This window comes from Necator americanus, chromosome IV (assembly GCF_031761385.1).
Source record: "Necator americanus strain Aroian chromosome IV, whole genome shotgun sequence".
Lineage (NCBI taxonomy): Eukaryota > Metazoa > Nematoda > Chromadorea > Rhabditida > Ancylostomatidae > Necator > Necator americanus.
The window spans coordinates 5,996,432-6,010,069 of NC_087374.1; the positions used below are offsets into that span (position 1 = coordinate 5,996,432).

Consider the following 13,638-nt stretch of genomic DNA (forward strand, 5'->3'; position numbering starts at 1 on the left):
TAACGGCAAGTTACAAGTCCACTGAATGGAAAAGTTATCGAGTCTGTCACTCATTCTGATAAAGTCAAACCGTTATGAATAATAGTTACCTTCCAATATTCTCCAGAACGCAGCATAAAACTTATGTCATGTACTGCAGTAGGCCTGCAATAGGAACCGCCATGACAATGATTTAGTACTTGTCTTCCAAAGTTGAGCCGGACACAATGTTGCTATAATCTATTATTACTGGCTTTACGTTTCGGCGAGTTCGCCTTCTTCAGGTCCTAAGAAGGTGAAATCGAACGTGATTTATCCGATCAAACGGGTTATCTACCCAAGAAATAAAATCCCAAGTCTATTGTTGAATCCCATAGCAAAAAATGGAATCAAAGATCGTACCTCAGGATCTGGGGGTTCTCCTCCCGGTGTTAGGTACTCGTAGGGAGATGACTAGCGCAGTCGAGGGCATTGGAGAAGTTCGAAGTGAGCTGTTACGCTAGTGTTTGAGCAGCTGAATTAATACTAGATTTAAGAACCGAGCGATCCTGCTTGTAGAACCTCTTACAAAGCTCATGATAGGTCTTACCGTGAACGTTGAAGGATCTTCAGAGGAAAGATCGCCAGCAGAGGTCAACTTTTGTGTTTTTCTTTGAAGATAAAAGACACAAACACACAGGTAACTCTGTTTTAATGCGAGTTTTGTCCAGAACGCGAAGTAACACTTAGTCCATGTACAACATTCCATAAACCTTGGCATGTAATGATGTAATGTGAGGGACTCGTCTAGATGACAAGAAATGACTACAAAGTCCCCACCTTAGCCTCAAGTAGATAATCTGATAGCTTTTGACTTGATAAGCTCACAAATTTCAGAGATTCTAAATCGTAACAGATTTTATTTAGCTCAGAGAGATTGAAATGAAAAGAAAACCAACTTTGATTGAAATTTGTTAGCAACTGGATTGACAAGAAAAAAATGAAAAGGACACCAACTAATTTGGTCGAACAACTTTATTTATGTGTCATCAATTGTGTGAATTATGTACACAACGTGTGGGGCACCGAGAAGAACATGGAAAAATTCCAGGAGTCAATTAATTACTTACTTTTCAATGATGAAAAAAATATTTATTTGTTACATAATGTAATACAATAAATCACAATGGTAACCCAACATACAACGTTCACTCGACAACGCTTGCTAGAAAACATGCCTTATTTTACTATTTCACGAGAGTAAGCCATTACAAATATATCCTTTTTTAAAATTTACTACAAAAACAGTATATTTCTCTTTTCTCAATATGGTCTCAATATGGTCGCCCTGCAATACACTCCGCCCGTAGTTGTACACGTTACGTGAAGCCCTCAGAAAAGAAACCCTTCACATAGGTAGGAAATTTTCTACGCATCAGCTTCCTAACTTCCCGGGCACCTCATCAACATCGCTCATTTTTTTTTTGGACCTTTGTTTTCCAATCTGTGGAAAAAAAATGAATTTTCAATCCAATTTTTTTCAGTCCATTCGTGCCCACTCCGTTCTCATCAGTTGAGATGTCTGCGACGGATTTTGGTGGTCAGTGTACTTCCAGAGAGCAAAACGATGGAAACGTACTTTTGAAACCTGTTCTCTCTTTTTTTTTTTGAAAGAGGGAGGGTGGAGCGGTCATAGTTGCTCAGTAACAGTAAAGCAACAAAAACAAAAAAAGAAGGGACAACAAAAGAGAAGGACAGGAGGGAATTTCAACGAATAAACCTTTTACAAGTGGAGACGAATACTGATATTCGTGTGCAAAAAAAGCACAGAACGACGCATACAACGTTTCTATTGAGTCTTTGCAAATCTTTTTCCTCACTTTTGAGGAAATTCACATTTTTTTTTAAATTTTATTGGTACACATTAAGAATCAAAAATGAACAATGAAGAACAATTATCAACATTATCAGCAACATCTAAACACATGGTGGACGAAGTCTCAATGTCCTTCTCCCAGGGGAAGAAGGGCTGCGACGATAAAAAGTCGTTGAGAGTTTGATTTTTCTTTAAAGGTTCTTTTTTAACGCAGATGTCATCTCAAGCCCCGGAACAGGTGATAGTCGGGTGTGCCGAGGTCCGGTCTATAGGGACAGCGGGGCGCGGCCGTCCAGTCCAAGTTCCCCAGGAATTGTCGTGTGAGGTCTCGGGTCTCATGGAGCAGTGGGTCTACGAGACGTTGTTCGACGTTTTTTGCGAAGTGCATCGGCCAACTTCTGGAGTTGCTCCAGGAAGAGATTGGCTGATTGTCTGATTACCCTTTAGCAGCTCCCAGAACCATACATGCAATAGTTAGAGCCTGTGCTCCAATCCTGTTCATTTTTGGACGGTTGGCGAAGGGACCTCCCTCACTTGTGGGCTGTTGGCGAAGGGACCCCTTCCACTTCTGAACGGTTTGCGGAGAGATTCTCATTGCTTGCGCTGGCCCCCCATAAGCTAGGCACTCCTCACATGAGAAGGGTCCGGCTCCTCCCTATCGCACTTATACCCAGAACAGAACATCTGCGAATCCCAAAAATAAATTTAAAAAAATCAAAAGTGGGGAAAAAGATATGCAAAGACCTTATAATTTACAAACCTACGAAGATAGGGAAGATAAGAGTAAAGATACTTATTGACTTATTCTCGTATCTACAAAACCTGCAAGTTGAAGTTTCTTCAGATTCGCTCTGCAACAATTGCAACAACGTCAAAACTTTACCTACTTACAGCTTTTACTCCTGCTACAAGAGTCACTGCTAGGAAAAATCACAAACAGAAATGCTACGAACCTCATACTATTTGAGGTTTGAAAAAATTTCCCTTACTTTTTGGGCATATGTACGACCGTACCCACCTTTTCCAAATAAACAACGGTTTTCCTAGCACTCACGAAGAACTACATCGAATGGTCTATACCTTGTCATCTATCAACATCTGCTAAAAAAAACTCCTTAAGATGTCTTCTTAATTCTCAGAGAGAATTAAGAAGACTTAGAATCTTAGAAGGTGTATACCCTCCGACGTTCCGACCAAGTCCCTTCCAAACAAGTGGAGAGCAAAATCGAAAACCACAGTACATAAATAATGCTTGCACTGAACGGAAAAATGACTGATAGAATTATACTACGATAAACTTTACAGTTTTTTGAATTTTTCTACCAATCCTCTCAAATACTGATTGAGATCGATAGATTCTCCGCTGACCTCCACAAAACGTACATGTCCACAGTCAAAAATTGAGATCACTAACGGAATGTCGCCGGAGAGCTGGTTGATCGTGGCGCAACTCATCGTACCGTAACGGGAACTGAACATAGACAATAAATACAAGAACATCATCTACAATAGTTGACAGTAAGAAATTGGAAGCAACGCAAAAAAAGGTTCACCAACTAAAAAAGGAAAAATAGCAAACAAAAAGCCAAAAAAAAAAACAGGATTAAAATTGAAACTGGAAGAGCAATAGACGTTACTACACAATCGACATGTAGACTGATCCATTTCCAAAAAAAAGCGGAAGACCCTTCCTGACCCAACCATCATGCCCAAAGCTTTATGTAATATAGCAAAAATATGGGAGGTTAGCTTAGGTTATAAGAGGATCTTCTCTCTACGCTCTGGAAAGTCAGCATTTGCATTCTGGGCTAAAATAGTCTAGAACCTCCACTGACTCCTGGAATTACGCTTTGCATAAACAGCACAAAAAAAAACTACATTTTTGACTACTAGCGCAGCACAATGCCTTAGAATTTTAGTAGACGACAGATCTGTGACATATCTACCTGTCCAGCCCTTTCAACTAGTAAAGTATTAAATAAGCAGTGTCTCTAATGGTACGAAAACTCCATTAAAGGCATCCACGAATCTGATGTGGTGAGGAATTCCGCGGGAAAAGCTTGAGATGGGGTTGTAGATTGCGAAATCCGGGGTAATTCCGCTCACCTCTTCCTGATCGTCGTATTATTAAGGAGAGAGGGGAGAAACCACACCGGATCCTGCAATTTGCAACACCATCTCTAGCTTTTCCTGCTGAATCCTTCACCATGTCAGATTCGTGATATGCTGATTTTAGTGAAAAGCGTATTAGATATTAGTAAATGGTCCACAACTCTCTGAAAACATTTTTCTCTTCCAATCTGTAATTAATAGTGTCAAGATACCCTTAAAAAACCACTGAAGAACAGCTTACTCGACACAATTGATCCAAAAAACAGGTTTAGAAGGTTGGCTATGTCGGAAATGGTCTGGCAAAAACACCTCAAAATCCGATTTATGTTCGTATTCGCTGGAATGAATTCATAACTAATACTGCCATTTGTAGAATCACAAAAAAGGAACCTCTTCGGGAAATTGTGAGGAGGTGGAGCTGTGCGTTTGGATTCGATGAGTTCTCTTTTGAGTCGACCAAAGTGTTGCCAAGTTGAAGCTGCGCTACGTATTTCATCAAACTCAGGCCAGTAGCGAGGTCTCATTGCTTTGTGAAAACTACGTTGGGGCTGCAATTTAAAAGAAAAATGTTGCAAGTAGGTACAGGGACCTGTTATAGCATGATGAGAGAAATTTTATTATCTTACCCGTCGTATCTTAGCGAAACCGCGATAGTTGATTTTGAAATCACGAAGATCTGGAATCGGAACGAACAATAGGTTACGGTGAAGATGAGGCATGAATAGTTGGCGGTGTTCCAATGAAGGGAAGCAGTCGAGCAGATGTTCAGGATACCTTAATCAACAAAAAAAAGTCACCTAATGAAGCCCTAAGAAAAACCAGATCAAGAATAGAATCGAAGCTTCGAGCCAAAAGCGGTGTTAGTTGGGCCGCTGGCAAATGATTTTTGACCCGTAGAACTTAAACACAAATTCAAACAAAAAGCTTAAAAGCTCACCTTTCACACTTGGATAATTGCTGTGGGACAGGCACTTTTTGGGTCAAGAGAAGAGAATGCACAGAAGCACGACTAAAGTGGAACAAACGAGTTCAACAGCTCTAGGTAATAGTAATAACTTATGTTTAATGGGAGCGTTATCACGAATCTGATGTACTGTGGAAACGTGATGGGAAACATAGAGTTCAGAGTGAATACTACAAACATGAACGTCGCTTCCCTCAATTTCCCTTAATCGTCCTTTAAAAAACGGTGCTCGTTCCTACGAGGTGAGTTGGAATGCGCCACCCTTATGCACGTGCTGCATCCACGAGCGAGCGGTTGAGATATCCTACACCGGAGCGTGTAAAATGGTGTGCGTTCTAACGTACCTCGTAGGTACAAACGTTTCCCACACCGATCCCTAGATATTCAGCACGGCAGGGAGAGAGAGAAATTGATCGGAACCACGCTCATACTCCTAATCTACATCCTGAACTCTAAATTTCCCACGAAGACTCCTACATCATCAGTTTCATGAGATGCTGCCTTTGTCCCCAAAATTCGAAAAGACCGACCTATGTCGATACGTATGCCCAGTTGTTAATATAGCGAACATTTGGAATAGGGGGGTTAATGTTTATTCGCTCATTTCATACATCATAAGATGTGCCATTTATTAATGAAGAAAAATATGCGGTATCGGAGTCAAAGCACGGTGAACCTCACAGGAATGTGAAAAGCAGACGAATCATGAGAACTGTGTGATCAATTTACGGGGCAAAGCAACTCCTTACACTCATAAGATTGTCATACCAAAACCGCGTGGAGTGAAATAGATGCAAAATCCCGCTATGAAGTAACTAATTATATTGCACAAGTAACGAGAATCCACTTTATGTGGTTTCTATTCGTCAATGCTATGACTTAAAGGCAGAGTATCACAAAAATGACGATCTTGCAGTTTCGCCACGATCGCCACTGATATCCAGGAGTGGTTCATGATTATTAGAAAGGTAACGCTTATATCCCCCAGTAATACAGAAAAAGGTGTTGCGCGGGCGGGAAAAAGGCAAACGAACTTACTTTGGACGTAGCACCACGAATCCTACTTGCCGAAGAGATGTGTACGCACGATAAACATGCATAGATATCCCACATTCACCGAGAATACGGTAACCATCGTGGAGAGTGAGCAGACGACCATCTTCGGTACCGCACGCATTACAGTGCTGAATAGAAATACAATAGAAATATAACAGAACAAGCAGAAAACAGGAATAAAAACGCTACTTCCCTCACCTCAATCAGAAAAACGGCCTCTTCCGGAAACAGAACGTGACCACCATTCTTTAAAGGCACACCCATGACAGCGAGATAGTTCTTCTGAAATCACAGACGCACATCTACAAAGTCGACATAGCGAATAAATAAGAAGATAACTCATCACGAATTACCACAGCTCATATTTCCTAAATGGTGACATTAAGTTACACTTGCTTAATCTTTACAAACTTCTAGTATTTCAATATACTGCCTTTGTCACAGCTATAATACATAGCTGCGTTCATGAGAAGAAACGTTAATATACTATGAAAAAGCAGCATTGGAGGAGAAGATCCATGAAGTTGTCTCGAAATCTTTCTTCTCCGCTTACGCCTACATAGTAGAGGGAGGGGGGATAGTTGTCTCAAAACGACATGAAGGACGTACGCAATTGCGTACGCCGCTCCTCTCGAGGCGCTTCGGTGGAGCGTTGCGGCTAGGAGCGTGGTGAAACCCTTGCTGGCACCGCACCACCTATCGCTGCAGTTTGCGACTTCCCAACTCAGTTCCAACTGCTGCCTCCACCGTCCCGTTTCGAGGGCGTAAATGTACCGCTAACACACGTGATTCATGTCGTTTTGACCCGACTAGACCGCAATGGTAGGAAGTCATCTCTAAGAAGTCTTTGGTGATGTCGATGGCTTGACATATTCATAGACCAACCTCTAATCTTCATCAAATTTTTCATCCTCTAGGACTTCGTACAAGTTTTGTCTAAGAGAGCAAAAAAAAACCCACTTTGATACATCAGGTGATCTCCGAAAGTCATTGTATAGGCTTCATCTCTGTTCATAAACTGGGATGTTTGTAAATTAAAGTAGAACGCATTAGTACATTACAAAGGAACCCCTTAACACCAATCGTTTATCAACACGTTTGCTGAATTAGTGCAGCATGGGCCAAATGGTCACAATCATTACTGAAAAAGCAGCAAAAAATTGTGACGGAGAGCTCTTTTTTATATTTTCTGGCGAGGAGTTACAGTGGGTACAGTAGGTTCCCGCTATTCCGAAAATTACGAAGCCAGCTGTGAATTTTCTGTTGAAATATCATGTTATTAACTTAACTAGCGTTACTAAAGGTTACATACACATAGGGGCATAATTTCGAGGCACTTACGACGGCAAAAAAGATCTCGTGGCCTAGAAATTCGGAGCGTAGTCGACAGTAACAGAAAACTATACCTGAACGTGCACTTCCATCCTCGTGTGCGTTACCGCAAACATTTCGGCGTCTATGTACTTGAGTAACAAAAAAAAATTAAGGAAAAGAGCGTCTTTTACTTGATTTCATGTTGGCTACAGCTCCCTTCTCGAAGCAGTTTCTTTACTCAATTTTGAAAAATTTGAACATGAAATACGCCTAAAAGACAGTTTTGTTCACAAAAGAGAAAACGTATCTATTTTTACTCGGTTCTTTAGGACATAAAAGGTGGAAAAAACACCCTCCCATTTTCTTCTTTGACTTGTGATTTGAAGAAAAAATAAGACTTCATCACAAGCCTTCCTGTCACTCGATAGAATGAACATTCAACACAGTTTTACAATTGTCTATCGAGTAAGTGGGTCTATCAAATTTAAAAAATGTTTTCATGTTTTTCATGTTTGTTTCTCAGTATGTTTTGTTGTTTCTCAATAGAATTTCAAGTAATACTTGATTCCTTTTCCAATTCAAAAAAGTTTGTTTGGGTATTTCACCAATCAATAATTCCCTAATGCAAACCGTCGAGTTTGTAATGCACCACCAATCAGCCAGGAATGGTCAATGTATGAAAAATTAGAGTAAGTAAATAGCATCAAATGCTCACACTTTTCTTTGTCACCTCGAATATGGAATGTTGTCGGTTGAAGACCATATGTATAAGACCAGCTCTGAAAAGTAGCTTATGATACGTACATGCAGTCGAAGAGTTCGAGTGAAATTAACACTAGAACCATTCGAAAACTTATGTTCCGGATATAAGCAGAGAGTTTGAACCAGCTGCCCAAATGGGATCCCAGTGAGGAGAGGCTAGGAGCGAGCCAAGCGACATAGCCTAGTTAATGAATTTTTCAGCTAGAAAACTAGACAATAGTGGTAGCATACTGGGTTTTCGCAGACATTCGGGTTCTCTTTCGATAACCTCTTTTTCTGCATTTTCTTTTTCTGCGTGTTTTTTGTTATGACCTGCTGACATCGGAATCTGGACGTTATCCAAGGCTTCAGTACATTTAACCTGGTGAAGATGAATTTCAATCAACAATGTCGACAGACTACGCCATAGGACAAATAATTCTTCTTTTGCGAACAGGAGCTATCGAGGTGGAAAGGAAAAATGGCAGGCATTATTACATGTATGATGTGTAATGTCTAACGAGAAGAATGAAGGGAGTTGAAGATTTGGATGGAGGGAGTAGAAGACGCAAATAATATGGATTGGAGGTGAAGAAGAGCTAGAGAAGAATTGTTTGAAGAAGTAAATATTATACATTAGAGAAGTGTTTCATTTTGTAGACTTCAAATGATATTTTGAGTGAAAGGGCAGATAATTTTGTACTTCCTAAAGTAGAACTGAAATATGTTCGTAACCTTCACATATGTCCTACCGGTAGTAAACTACTGAATAAACTGGTAGTTACACTAACTATCCTAGCAACCCAAACGTGAAGTTTACGAAAATATTTCAGTTCTGCTGTATAGAGTACGAAAATGACTGACCCTATGCTCAAATATCAATTCGAGACCAGAAAATGAGATAATTCACTTTTGCATCCTACCAATTCCACCCAGTTGTCAGCAAACTCAAAAAGTGACCGCTAAGCTCATGCGACACTGCGCTCGACATCTCTACTTGAAAAATATGAAGACAATTTTGACAATGGCTAGCTGAGGATGTAACATAGTATATCCGACATGTGGATTTCACAAGAGATGTGATAGTTCTCCGCTACAGAGATCAAAGGAGACAGAGGAGAAACTTTTATGAACTTAGACTTACGCCAGACGTCTGCATTCTCCCTTTGCTGAATGCTCGTCAGTATTTTTTCCTTTCGATTCCCTGCACGTGCTTTCATTAAGCTCACATTTTCCTGAAATGAAAGAAGCACCAATGCAGATCTACTTAAATAGGGATCTGGGTGAATAAACAAAAATACCGTTAGATGATGGTAGAGGTGGCTCACACTAATTACTCCAGGGAGCTCCATAGCATGCGTAGCGTCCTAGTACACGCAATAAATCCGTCCGGAGAACACCTTTGAGCCAACACACAAAATCCCAAGCAAATCGGGTTATTTGTGCAATTCTACTGCAGTCCTTCCAAAATTTGCACTTTGATTCATTTTCCGAAGTTCATACCTGCCTGCACGTGGTGGCTCTGCTTACATTACACACAGTTCAGCATCGGAACCTTGGGAGCATGCAAGCTATATAACTCGCACTGTTATATAGCGCAATTTCCCAAAATATTGCAAAAATGTGCTGTCCTGCAACACACTTCTAGAGTCCTTACCCTGGTAAGTCAAATTCTTAAGGAGAAGATGGAATGTTTGGCAGGGAACACCCGCCTCATAGCGTTGAACTACCTGTAGGTGTTGAGGGAATTTCAACAAAATCTTCTGTTCAGATTCCTATATGCACCGTTTGCACCATTGCAGGAAAGACACATCGAAGTTCGCTCCTTCACCAGTATCGAAAACTGCTACTCATCTACTGCGGCGATGCCGATGAGAAGAAAATAGAAACCTGCGTAGTGGCTGTGAGGAATGGTTACAACCTGGTAGAGGACCACGCCGCCAAAACGCACCTTCTGTACAATACGGAGTCGCAGATAACTCACACTCTAAATCTTGACTGCTCACGAACCGTTGAAGACTACGACACTGACGGCTTTTATGATGAACCTGATAAGTTGATATTCAATATGCCGAGCCATTCTCCTCGAACGAGACGGTGAAACGAAGAACCCGTATAGAATTATGATACAACAGCAACACCCACCAGGCGAACCTAATTAGTGTAAACACTACATGAATTATGATAGTAATACTGTGCAGAGGAATCCACAGCTAGAGCTGAACTAATTAGTGACAGTGATGTGGTGTAATTCCTATGGTGTCCTCCATTGGATGACTCCCACGTCCAACATAGAAAAGAGGTTTTTTGATATGTAATTTCATTTTTACTCCCAATATAATCCAGAAAGACACTCCCCTGCTCGTTCCATTGTAGGTCACGAGTCCCGATGAGGAAATCACCAGACGTTCTTCTGTATTCACTTGAATCAAAACCAGTGATCTTGTATAAAATACGGTCTTCTCTGTAGAACTCCTCCATGTCCATATGGTTTTGCTTCGACTTCTTCCTCTTCGTAACTTGATGTTGAAGCGTAAGCGTCTAGTCAAAGCTGGAGTAGAACAACATCTTCTCATCTCACTTCGATTCGGGTCGGAAATATATCTACAGAGAAATAGTTCTTGTTCTTTGACATATTTGTGCAAACAGCAACTCCACTAACTCCTCTGTCGCTTCCTAAGAACAATTCTTCTTTTGTTTCATATATGGTGTTCAGTGATTGACGTTTTCGCACCTCGGTCAGTCCGATGATGTTGTACTTGGTCTTCCTAACTTGCATCATCAAAACCCGCTTCCGGTGCAATCGTTCGTGTGTTGTATGTGCAAATCGCCATCCTACCTCACCTTTCGTGGCACTACCGTACCAGGATTTCCTCCGAAGTCAATAGAACCTCTCTTATTACTGCTCCCTGTGGATTATTTAAAAACCATTGGGGATGGAGATTGCTCGTCTCTAGTCTCACAGGATTTTGCGAGAATGTCACATTTCGGAGTGGACAAAATGAGCTTATTTGTTGGAACCCACTTCAAACCGTCTCCCTTACACTTCTCACTCACCTGATTGCAGGTTTTGGCCGGATAGACGTGCGCGATGCAAGTGTATCATGAGTCGGTTTTGGCACGACAGAAACAGGGAGTCCATTCCCTAAATCCACCTGCGCCTGAGGGCAGGCACAATGGAGCTTTCCGTCCGAGAACACCCCCTTAGAATGCCCTCTGCAGGCAGCCTTACCCGCCATTTGAGGATCGACCACACAGCCTCACAACTAGATCGCTGTGATCCATCTAATAAGAGAAATCCATGGCCGTAGAAATCTAAATGGTAACTAAATGTTCACTCAGTTCGATGTGATATTTTATCGGTATGGTTGCGACGTGTTCATCATTATTAACTAGCACAAGTTATGAAAGAAGCTTCATTCTCTACTTAGGCTACCCGCAGAGTCCCATCGGCACCAAAAAACATGCTCAAGTGTGTATCTAATTGACAAATCTCGGCAAGTGAGCCAGCGGCCAGGCCAAATAGGCAGGAGGACGAGTTTGCAGTTGTTCGTGGACGATGAGACAGAAATTTACGTATACACCGATTCTCTTAAGTTACGCTGTGCAGCTGTCAATTCTCTCATCGGCTGCAATGCACGTCGATTCCCCCCTTCCCCACGAACTGAAGGACTCGTGGGCTTGTTTCGCAGCGTTGGCGCCGTGGGTAGTCTTAAGAGAACAAATCCGAACTGCTACAGTTTCAAGGACTTGAGGTAGGAGGTCGGTTTCGAATGTATTCAATCTGTAATACTTCTTTCTTGTTAGGGAATGCAAAATCCTTGCCAGAAAGCTTGCCAGAAGCATTTTTCTGTTGCACGAAGCCAGACGTACCCTTTCAAATCAAATTATTAAACTGGGTCCACTTTTGCGCTGAATCAATCCGTTACGCCACGACAGCTACTTAATCAAATGTGATTAAATAATTCGTTTCCAAGTCAAAGAGCACTAGACTCCACGCCATTTCGACAAGCCAGTTATGGTATCAAACGGTCGTCTTAACAGAAGCTGCTGTCCATGATGCTACATCTCTTCAACAGGCTGCCATTGTCTGATTATGGTATGTATTAATCAGAGTTAGGTATCTTCATTAACATTAATTGTCACTTTTCATCTTTCATTGTTTCAGCAATGTCCCCGCAACTGTTTGCTGTCAAAGGGTTATAGGTGAAGCACAGAGTCGAACGTCAAATAATTCTTTCCGAACGACTAGATTATGGTAATTCTCTTCCTCCCCCACATTCTTTTAGTTGTCATGATGCACTCTTCAATCAATCGCTGTAATTCTATATCAATGCAGGATACTGCGTTGATATCCGAGCATCCACAACAACATTTTGGGCGTTGTGAAAACTATACCAAAGATTTTGAGATAGTAATAACAGAGCCCATCGATTATTTGGCGAGGTGTGTCCTGGAACATAGTTCTACTCAATCTTCTCAATCACCAAGAAGAGAAGAGCTTGGAGGAAATCTGTCCATTCCTCTCTGTTACAAAGGGTGCGAATTGTCTATCTACACCGGGTGACTGACGTGCCCTCAAATCGACAATATCAGCGTAATGAAACAGAGTTTCTACCAAACATTTCATGCTCTCTTTAAGTATTTGACCGATTTGTGTTAGGTTTTAGCTGTGCACTGAACTACAGCGCCTTTTTGCAAGGACTAGGTAACTTCCACGCAGAACTGTGCAAGTTATACAGCTCGTACGTGCCTAGGGCGTGCACGTATATGTACCGGACTCCATTTAGCACCAGCCGAGCCAGGTTGCAACCAGACTCGTAGACTCATCTTATCACAACAATTTTTTACATTTCTTGCATTTCGGTTCCCAGAAAAAAAAGTACGCCCGTAAACTTCACGTGAATAGCTTACGCGAATCTGTCACGGTGCTTGTGTCCAAATGTGGTTTCTTCGCCACATCTTCCAAAGAGCCTAAACACGGTCGTTTCAGCGGTGCTCCTGAAGAGTTCCTCTCTTGCGTCTCACAAGTAACGGAGTTGGGCTCCTCAGTAGTGCCCTGAGGTCCTCCCCACATCATCTCAGGAACAAGTACAAATCTTGTAGATTAAAGTGCGCCTGGATCTGAAATTCGGTGCTCTTCAAAGGGAAATCTAGTGCTCTAGTAAGAAATGTTGTTCCATAGAATTAAGATTTTAATTTTGTCCATTAGTTGTTAATTAATGTTCTAGTACAGCATAACGGCAAAAACGTTAGTGACCTGGCCGTCCAGAAAGCAATTTCATTCGTTTATCACAATAGAACTGGTACAAATAGAAAGATAAAGTGTAATAATAGCAACGGAAAGAAACTACTGGTAAGGAAGTGAAGATGAAGTCAAATTTGGAACAGAAACGACAACAAAACCACAACTATAAGAGACCAGAGAACTAAATCACAATATGACGGGAACATCTCCCTCTACCAAAATATTCCTGCGCAAAAATATGAAACACGCACTAGAATTAAGGACTAGGTGATTATTAAGACAATTGTGCAAGGAGAGGCTAGTCTAGCAGCATAAAAGTCATGCATTGGAAAGAGATTCACAAGATTGCATGAAAATGAAATCACAAGA

At 41.3% G+C, this 13,638-nt stretch overlaps 2 protein-coding genes across 3 annotated transcripts; one reads left to right on the plus strand and one right to left on the minus strand.

The window, feature by feature from the left end:
- Positions 1-478: 478 nt before the first annotated feature.
- RB195_000477 (uncharacterized protein) lies at positions 479-13,101 on the minus strand (the record flags this gene model as incomplete). Of its 2 annotated transcripts, XM_064196852.1 has the most annotated exons (15): positions 479-493; positions 569-731; positions 799-804; positions 2,275-2,402; positions 3,218-3,305; positions 4,188-4,283; positions 4,337-4,494; positions 4,573-4,720; positions 4,884-4,955; positions 5,949-6,094; positions 6,165-6,248; positions 7,996-8,059; positions 9,166-9,256; positions 12,936-12,995; positions 13,050-13,101. In XM_064196852.1, 15 exons carry the CDS (start codon positions 13,099-13,101, stop codon positions 479-481), a joined length of 1,371 nt encoding a protein of 456 aa, XP_064052732.1. The 2 variants fall into 2 exon arrangements, with proteins under 2 accessions (XP_064052732.1, XP_064052733.1); XM_064196851.1 differs by lacking the exons at positions 479-493; positions 569-731; positions 799-804; positions 2,275-2,402 and having other exon boundaries at positions 3,134-3,305.
- On the plus strand, positions 9,712-10,122 carry RB195_000478 (uncharacterized protein; the record flags this gene model as incomplete). Its single annotated transcript, XM_064196853.1, has 1 exon — positions 9,712-10,122. The coding sequence occupies one exon, from the start codon at positions 9,712-9,714 to the stop codon at positions 10,120-10,122; it is 411 nt and encodes a 136-aa protein (XP_064052734.1).
- Positions 13,102-13,638: the final 537 nt, after the last annotated feature.